We start from the raw sequence: 10,108 nt of genomic DNA on the forward strand, positions 1-10,108 counted from the left end.
CACAGACACACGAAAACAAATACAGTCACTATTGGTATTAAACACACCTAAACCCAAGTAAAAACACGTGTCAATTAATTTGAGGTGATACTAAAACAATGTAAGACTTTCGTCGTGACTGACAATACGATCGATCAGCTGAGGCTCTGACAGTTGCTTTCTCATGCAATGACACCATCAGCGTCTACCGTCGCATAGCAACTCTTTTGTTGTGCGTCGCGAACCCCACGCGGAGTATTGTCTCCTTTGATTGGCTGGAATAGGTTCCCGCGGCCAATCAGCTGAACGTTTGTTCCGAGAAGCACAACCGTTCATGTTTGAGTTTTAGCCGAAAAAAATGTCGCTTCGATCGAGCATCGGCGATGCTGAGGTACATATAAATGTGGTTTATATCCTCAATATGTATTAATATGATGTGTTAATGAGTAAGATTGTCGCCTGATTACAGGGAATCGGATAAAATAACGCAGCGGGTGTATTAGCCAGGCGGCTATTTTGGTTAGCATCATGTCGTCACCATATCAACATAAACGCCTCTCGTTTATCTATCTAAAACATTTATATTTCATTCAGTTGTAAGTGAGACCACAATTGTCATCTACAATATTTATCAAAATGTAAACACGCGCATATAAATAGGTGAATGTGGGACGACAAAGCTTCATATACTGTTATGATTATATATCCATATGCGTTCAAACTTAATAAATGCCATTTATGTTAGAAAAAAATGAGTTTAAAACCCTTTTAAATATTCTCAATAATGTGGTACACCATCTATGTTTAGGCGGTTTCTTTCTTATTACCCAAAAATGCTGGCAGAAGGTAGAAGAATGACAAAATGGTGCAAGAAAATGTAGGATTTATAAAGGCATTACAGCTAGTAAAGGATCATGCTATACAGATGTTTAGCTCTAAACTATATATTTATAAAAAATGTTTCATTGTTTAACAATTGTTAATGTTACTTACTTACTCTAATACTATTAAAACTAAATGCCTGTCTCTTGTTCTATAAGTACACGAACAGAAGGATACCAACAAATCCAAAGTATCAAAACATCAAAACAAAGCTTGATACAGGTAAGTTGCCTTCACGGGTTAACATTAATATTTTTGTATTTTTAGAGGCTTTTGTGAAGATGATTATTTGATTTTGCATAACACTAGTTGCCAATAATTTGGAAGTTTTGTCTTGGCTAATTCTTTTTCATCTTTATTTGTTCTCAAATATTTGGCCATGACATTTATTATTCACCATTATTTTGTATGTACTGTCACTGCAGGTTAATTTATAATACATTTAATAATACAAATGCATAATTAAAATGGTTTTAGTAACATATGCACTGTTTTGTTTTTGAAGGAAACAGCATGTCAAAGTACATGGAAAGACTAGATGAAATGCAAAAAAGTGAGTAGATTTTAAGTATTCTATATACCTGTATTTATAGAAAATCTGTGGTTCAAATTGGACATTTCTTTGACATAATCCTCAATTACATGCTGTCTCTGATCATGAAGACATTTTGCTTCAACTTTGGGCTCTTTGTCGGAGTTTTGACTTTTCATTTCATAATTTGTCACAATCTTTTTTCAATTTTTATTTTTTCTATTCGTGAGTCAGATGGTTAAGTTCAAGTGGCTACTTGATAAAAGTCAGGTAGGTCGCAGTTCAATAACAAACAGAAAACATATTATACCTATCATTCTTTCTTTTCTATAAACAATAGTCTTATAACGAAAGTATGTACACTTGAAATTAATCTCTGAGTAAATAACTATTCAAGCTAAATGCAGCTTCATTTTTAGCACATTTAAAATCTTTAATTTCTTTTTCAGGATGACCACTGAACAGTCAACATGTAATGTTAGTTATTTTTATCAGTGTAATAAATAAAGATTAACAACCAACAAAGATCTGTGCACTACTAAAGACACAATATGTCAATCATAAGGTCTCAACAAGTTGAGTTTGCAATGTTCTCTTCACAGTATTGATATTTATAATGATATTCTTGAATTCTTCCATTTATGGGGAAATTTGAATGGTCCTAAAAGTAAAATGTACAAACAATATCAGGCATAATAAACCCACTGAAGTTTTTTTTTAAAAACAACAATAATACAATATATTAGAATAAATAAATAATATTATGATCACCAAGATAGACATTTTTATTAAATCTTATATATATATAAAAACAAATCCTACCATAAATAAAACAAATTTATAATTTGGTATTAAAAGAATGTGGAAAAATGTTGTTGTTTTATCATGATTTAAAAAAGAAACCTTTAAATGAAACATAGAATTAAGTAAACAACAAAAACTTTTAAATTTTTTTTTATATATATTGGTAGAGTCAATCTCTCCTGTTTGAAGACAGTTTTTCTTTTGTTTAAATATACGTATATTACTATGGTATGATTCACTTGAGAAAAGTACTCAATACTCAAAATCTGTAATTACTGTAACAAGACATTTGCTGCAATACACTTCTGGTTATTTGAAGATAAACAAGTATTACAGCAGTTACGTCTCACTCATTTTTAATTTGTCTGTAATTTCTCCTTTGAATCATTGACTGGGTATGGAGAGTTTTCCGTACAATCACAATTGATATCTATTGACACGGCAACTGTTTGAAGCATCTTAAGTGATGCAACTTAACAACACAATTCTGACTCGATGATTGGGGGGCTTTTGGTCTTGGCAGCAACATTCATCAGCAAGAGTGTTAATGCACTTAAAATGAATTTTCAAGCCAGATAACAGACAATGACATGTTAACTATTAGCCATTTCTAATGATCTTCTCTCCTTTATTGATGTTGCAAACCTCTTTAAACTTTCTCTGACAAAGCACAAACATTTCAGTGACACATACACACAATGTGACTTAAGTCTCAAATGACATCAGGTGGATTTAATGTTGACACATTTTGCCTGTTTTGTTGTTGGCCAGTGACTTTGAAACCATCTGTAATAACATCACTTAGATACAATAGGCCCGGTCGCCTTTGATATGATTTTAAATAGGCAAAATGCCTCGGATACACCTGGAGGACTAAGAGACGGTGGTTTTCTACCACCTTGTCTCTAGTTGTGCCTCAGACTCTGCCCAAATGATGGGGTGGTATCAGGTCATGTCTGCTCGACCTGCAGCGTAGCAACATCAGATCTGTTTAGTTGCACAATCATTCAACTCTAGACCATGTCAAAGTTTATAAGACTTGGCAGTGGAAAGGTGAGACAACGTATAAAACTCAACAATAAACAGTTATTTGAATCTAAATTTGATGTGTTTTCCACAAATAATAGAGTAAATATTGGCTTTTATGACGAGGAAAGCTAATGGTCTTTTTTTCTCAAGAGCCTTAATACACGAATACCAAGAAATCCTGAATACCAGCATGTCAAAACAAAGCTGGACACAGGTATGCTGGTCAAAAGATAACTATTTTATAGAATAAAAGTACACATTTTTAAGATCTATTTCATTGCTATTCATTTAACAGGAGCCAGTATGTCAAAGTATGTCGAGAAAATGGAGGAAAATAGCAAATGTGAGTTATTTGAAACATTACAAGGCAGAATACACCTCCAATTATTACTGTATTAATGTAATCATTTGTATTATTTATGCTAGGATTTTATTGTTTTTCCCTCTTGATCTTTAAAGTATGTACTTTTTTGAGTATTGTTTTGATTGTTTAAGCGCTTTGTGACCCTGGTCTCGAAAAGCGCTATATAAATAAATATTACTTACTTACTTACTTACTTACTATACCATTTTGTATTTAAGGTAAAATTAAAATTGACATTCTGTTATCATTTATATATATATTTTATATATTCTGATACCTTGGATGTTATTACAACTTTAAATCATGCAGTTAGTTACTTAAGATGTATGTAATAAGATTAAGTTATTCCGCATCAAACAACGAGCCTTTAATGCTTCTGACAGTAAGTTGGACATGAGAAGTTTATCATGGAAGTAAAATCACAAATTAAAAAGACAGGATAATAAAGCTTTAATGTTCCTGAAAATAGAAAACTGTAATACTTCTACTAATTCGGAAAAATAAATGGACAAATGTTGATGAAATAAGTATTAACTATTAATAAAGATGATATCACTGGTGAGCCCAGTGATCTTCCCACGTTTAGGTTGTGCTTCTGAACAGGTCAGGTTGCTTAAAATAAACCAAATAACAGAGTCAAATTAAACGCGTCATGAGCTTGATAACTTCAAGTCACTGGTTCCTCCGATTGTTCAGATCCTTGCAGAGGTCAGGTGTTAGTTCCTGCTGTCACCCCAGCAATGCTTGTTACAGCACTTATTTAAGACCATTATCAAGAAAAGATAAAGAAAAGTGAGTTAGACTCTGTAACATCCTGTGCTCTCAGGGTTCCACCTCTTTTTATTTTTGCAGAATATAATAAATATTTAGTTTATTATTTCTTTCTATTTATGCAACATTCTTTATTTGTTGTTCTTTCACTGATTTTCTTGCAAATACTTTCCTTTTTTTATCTTTGAAACTTTTTTTTTAAATTAATTGCATGTCTTTCCCACATAAAAGGATTTTGTCATCATTTCAATTATTCTCTTTATTTAGACTACAAGTATCGAAAAGATGAACTTTTCAAAAGGTTGAAGGTGACAACTTTTGCACAACTGGTAAGATTGTTCACGCTGCACAGGCCGTCATGATATCTTATTATTAGGATTTTCCAAAAGTATTTATGTCATTTTAAACTTTTGTCTTTAAAAAAAAAACAGATTCTAAATGTTGCAGCTTTATCAGATCTGAATGAAGACGGCGCTGAGGAAGGTAAACTTATATTTCAAATTCTCTTGCTGATGCTTAACACTTTCTTTTTTTCAACCATTGATTGTCCAAACAAATTCTAGCATGATAATAGCAATATTTAAATGCAGTTGGATTGTTGAGGGCATGGGTGTGTAAAACTGATGTATGAAAAAATACATTCAAACCTATTTAAATTACTATTAATATCAACATTAAGTCATCGGGATTATGAATTGACATTTCTTTATTCTTTCCTCATTGGGGAAATTAAATGAAACGATTCTTTTGAATTTAACTTTTCCTGTTTTAATAAAATCAGCCATTACTTTAAAAACAAGAACGGGACAATTTAAACGACAACTGTCATACTATCCAGGTGAAGGATTTAATCAGATCTTGTTGACCAGGTGTGTAGTGTTACATGTTAGCTTTTCCTTGATTTTCTGGAACTCCTGTGTTGTTCTCACTATTATCTTGATCTTTAAAGTATATACTTTTTTGAGTATTGTTTTGATTGTTAAAGCGCATTGTGACCCTGGTCTGGAAAAGCGCTATATAAATAAATATTACTTACTTACTTACTTACTTACATGTTAGCATTTACAAGTATTTGCATTTGTACATTTTAGATTACTACATAGAAACCAGATGGAATTATTTCATTGTTTACTCATATTGTCACTTCTTATGCAGACAGGCCGCCTGTTATGGATCAGGAAGGGCCGTTGGAGAAATCCAATGGCTTGCAGGAAAAGGTTGGGGAAAGGACAACCATGCTAAGGTAACATGCTAAACACAGTTTAAAACACAAATAAATGAAGTAGCAGAGTGGATCCAAACTTGCTACTGATGATGTTTTCTTGTAGGAATCGAATACGTAGTATTACATAAAATGAGTGGATAACAAGTATATCATCACAATAGAGTTCCAGAAGAATTTGCTCAGTTCCTCCACTTTATACATTGCTAAGCTAACGGCTAACATAAGCTACTTTGTCTTTTTTCTAAAACCTTTGTAGCTTTTAAGTCAACGCAGTGACAAAGGAAAAATGTAAAACTTTAGGTTTTAGCAAAGTATTTCATGTATGAAGATATGTTGAGAAAACTCGTTACACCTTTTATGTATTGAAATAACATTTGCTTCATTACTTTAGCATGATGATAGCGATCGCTTAGCTAATGGCTAGCATCACTGGCGTAGAAATATTTTTTGTTGTTGAATAGTGTTAATTATCTCCTTAGTTATATCATTCAGAATTAATGAATAAAAGCTCCTACATTATATCTTCGGAAAGAATATTTTTTTTAGTGTTTAAGAATGAGCATTTAGACTTATCACCTGGACTTTGTGGATTTTCCTTTTGGTACTGTCATAAAATGACATAAGATAGATTATAACAAAGACCTACAGGATATCATCTTTTTTAAGTCTTTAGATTCTTCACTTTTGACCGTATTGAAGTAACATCTGCTTCATCATGTAGTGTTATAACCGGCGTGGGCGAGATGTGTCTTCATCCAAATTACCAAAAGAAGTCAAGACCATCCAACACAATTGTAGCCGACGTTCCTTCCGACTGCCCCTACCTGCTCTTGGACGTTCGAGATCGAGATCAGTATGACGTCTGCCACCTCATCGGAGGTATGTCGGGACGACATCATCCAGGGGTGTCAAACTCAATCACACAAGGGGCCAAAATCTTACAGTTGCGTTTCCATACAAAATGTACATTAAGCAAACAGGAAGTCTTTTTTTGACATTTTCTTTTCATTCTTTGAGGATTTATCTTATTTATCATATAGATAAATCATATAGTTAACATCAATAACCCCTTATATTATCTCTGACATCTTTATACGTCACAATATTAACATGAACATTTATTTACTTCGATTTTTTAGCCAACCATCTATTAGGGCCTCATAAAAAAAAGGGCCAGATTTTGCATTGATTTTTCATTTGTTTGTCATATATGACAGAATATCTGCTCTAATGATAAACTGTTGATTTCTCATGTTTTTTTTTTCAAACAGCACACAGTCTTCCTGGAACATGGATGTCTCGGACATTGATCCCTTACCCCAAGAATGTGCTGGATTATGTATCCTTTAATCTTTGACGTATTAAATGTATGTTTTAGTACAAATGATTCTTTTATTTTACCTTAACTACTCGACAGAAAAATGTTAAAGGTAAAATCATTATTGTGTACGACGAGGATGAAACCACGGCCAACAAGGTGGCCACGTATATGTGCGAAAAAGGCTTTGAAAATCTGTTTTTGTTGTCAGGAGGTAAGATCTTTCTTGCTATGATCTTAAAAAAATTAAATAAAATGAATGAAATGGTATATTCAGAAAACTTGTTTTTTAACAGTAAAATAACTTGAATGATTCAATAATAATATTTTTTGACTGATATCACAGTTGTTCTGTTGTTGTGATTGAAGTAAAACAAGTACATTTTAAGTTAAATGATTAAAGAAATGTATGAATGTTAAATTAAAATAGCAAAAGGGTAGTAGGAGAAGCAAGCATTAAACGCCCACAAAATAAGTTCAATGTGAAATGTGATTTTTTTAACAAAACGATTTGGGTTAAATCATTTATTTTTTCCCCTCCTAAATCCAGGTCTCAAAGTTATCGCTGTGAAATTTCCTGAAGGGCTGACGACGGGCACCATCCCCAAATCCTGTTTCCCTCCACCGACTTCAAAGAGACAGAAACAGAACCTGTGGCAACAAGAGACATTGCCGTTGGCCGAGGACCGCTGGTGGTTCACGGCGGACGACTTGGGCCGGATCGGGGAGCAGCTCGAGAAGCTGGTTCCCAGCAACCCCAACAGTAAGATCGCTGGACCGAGAGAAGTTTTGTTTCCGTTTTTAAAGTAGCTCAAGACGTGGAGAGGGAGAACAAAAGGGCATCTTGAAGACACTCCACGTGTGGAGTTTGCATTGAGTTTCCATCGGTCAGTTGAGACTCCCAGGACGTGGTAGTGGAGCATCTAAGCAGTCCAGGATTGTGACCCACCAGTGGTTTTTTGATGACTCAGCAAGTGATTCTCCGAAGGGACTCAGGACAGGGACAGAAGAGTTGTTTAATTTTCAATGTATAAATCAAGAAAATCTGAAAAAATACATGAAATAAGTAGAAATGTACAGGGATTATATTGATGTGAAGAGAAACGTTAAATAAACCTTTAAGCTTTTGGTGATTCTACACTCACAGGACTCTAAAGAAACTTTGTTATTCTGGAACGTACATTTGCTGGTTATTATCAGGGAAAGGTCAGAACTCATTTACACATAAGCAGTTTGTTAAACTTAGTGACTTTAGAGCTAAGGGAAAGCGATGTATTGCTGAAGCTTCATGAAGCAATATCTTATGCACTCTTTTCTCTAGAATTGTGTCATGCCTTGACTAAGTAGGATTGTTTTCGTACCTGTTTCTACCGTTCTGTCCTGTAGATAGTGATGGGTTGATGAAGGTCCATGAAGCATCATTCTTATTTCCAGTATTGAAAGCTTTTGTCAGTCCACTAGATGTAACTCTCTGCTCTGTAATCTATTGCTTTGAAAGCTATTCTATTGAAATCTGTCAGGTTAGGAATTTTACTTATCACTTTTACTGACCTAAACAAAGAATAGAAATCACATCTGGTTTAAAGTAACTCGTTTTACTTGTACAAGTAAAAAAGAATAACACAGAGTCTACATGTCTGACTCCTTTATGAAGCACAGAGCTGTTTGTTCACTGTTATAGCTTCATGACGGTTTCATTAACAGTTAATTATCTTACTCCAAAGGTTACAACCAAACACAAGTTATTATCCTCAAGGTCGAGGCTGACCCTTACTCCTTCAGAGACTGGCACAAAGACATCTAATCCCACATTAGCCCAAAATTATGTACTTACTTACTTGCATTCCACACTACCAAGCAGTTATGAAAACACAAGTGAAATAATAATATTATATGTGGTCAAGTTAATTTGATAAACTGTATCTTAAGGATGTTCCCTTCAAAACCTCACATCATTTTAAACTGAAGGCGCCACGTACAGACCTCTAAAAAATATGACACTGTTTCATGAAGCATCATCAGCCCATCATAAGTCAGAGGATAGTTGTTAGGAACCTCAGAAAAGTGTAGTGATTTGGATGGTAAGGACTTATATTATGAAATTGAATTAATAATTAAGAACAAAATAATAACAAATTGTGTGCAACATATTGATCGTTGTGTAGTTTTTTTTCACCTTAATGTGCAATACTGCCATGGCACATTGGTCAAAAAAGTGTATACCTGGTTTAAATAATAATCTGCAGCAGAGATATGAAGTTCAAGGACTGGGAGAAGATCCAGTTATAAACAAGATCCACTCAGAAGCTAGAAGTGAGGATGAGGAGAAGGAGAATCAAAATGACAGGTAGTATGCAGGAACAAAAGTGGAGGAGAGAGAAGCATGTTATAGTCAATAGTACCTTTACATAGAGGGAGACATGTTCTCACTTTAAACTCTTTTTTTTTTTAAGGTCGTATGTCCAGCCGGATGTCAACCATCAGCAGTCAGTCTGATACCTCAAGTACCAGCAGTCGTTTGGGCTCCTCCTGTGGGAGCTCCAGGGTCCAAAGCAGCAGACCCTGGAGATAGACCTGATGATGATGATGATGATGATGATGATGACGATGACATGGGACCAGTGTCTCCTCCTCTTCTGCCTATATTTAAAACCTGGTGGTGTGTTTGCACAATGCCTCATCTGTGAACCTTGAAATGAAAAAGCCTTTTGCACACGTTCTCATCGACACTTATGATGATTGATTGACTCATTTGTTGCCTCAGTCAGGTGTCATTTCCAGACGGACGCGATTGTAGGTCGGATTGTAAATCATTTGGTTAGTTTTTCCTCACAGTACTGATCCATAAATGCCTTTAATCAGTGTTTGATCACACATTCCTGTCCTTCACTTCAATGTTGTGAATGAATACACTCGTCTGTGACTAATTTATGGCCTTTTATGAAGTGTTGCCGTGTCGAGTGACTTTTAACAATTTTGCCGGACATATTTAAACAAAGTAAATTGTGATTTTAATTTGAATAAAGTCTGAAATTGAAAAACTTGGTTTTGGGAGTATTAAACATGTTATTTATTTATTGTGCATGCACACGCATAAGGCAATTTGTAGCAAAGAGTAACACAAATTTGTTTTTTCTCTATTTTGACAAAACATTTTTTGTTTTTTATAACTTTATCTTTAATTGTTAAAGTTGTATTATATTT

At 34.1% G+C, this 10,108-nt stretch overlaps 1 protein-coding gene across 2 annotated transcripts; it reads left to right on the forward strand.

Moving 5' to 3' along the window:
- Positions 1 to 281: 281 nt before the first annotated feature.
- LOC148074006 (centrosomal protein of 41 kDa-like) lies at positions 282 to 9,945 on the forward strand. Of its 2 annotated transcripts, none has more exons than XM_087797326.1 (11): positions 282 to 370; positions 1,020 to 1,083; positions 1,367 to 1,414; positions 4,629 to 4,690; positions 4,793 to 4,844; positions 5,517 to 5,604; positions 6,308 to 6,465; positions 6,858 to 6,925; positions 7,004 to 7,118; positions 7,455 to 7,667; positions 9,358 to 9,945. In XM_087797326.1, the coding sequence occupies exons 1-11, from the start codon at positions 338 to 340 to the stop codon at positions 9,474 to 9,476; spliced, it is 1,020 nt and encodes a 339-aa protein (XP_087653452.1). In that variant the 5' UTR covers positions 282 to 337; the 3' UTR covers positions 9,477 to 9,945. The 2 variants fall into 2 exon arrangements, with proteins under 2 accessions (XP_087653452.1, XP_087653450.1); XM_087797324.1 differs by lacking the exons at positions 282 to 370; positions 1,020 to 1,083; positions 1,367 to 1,414 and adding exons at positions 2,900 to 3,250; positions 3,377 to 3,440; positions 3,522 to 3,569.
- The last annotated feature ends 163 nt before the right edge of the window (positions 9,946 to 10,108 follow it).

The sequence above is a fragment of the Callionymus lyra genome, chromosome 8 (genome assembly GCF_982586985.1).
Source record: "Callionymus lyra chromosome 8, fCalLyr1.hap1.1, whole genome shotgun sequence".
Taxonomy (NCBI): domain Eukaryota; kingdom Metazoa; phylum Chordata; class Actinopteri; order Syngnathiformes; family Callionymidae; genus Callionymus; species Callionymus lyra.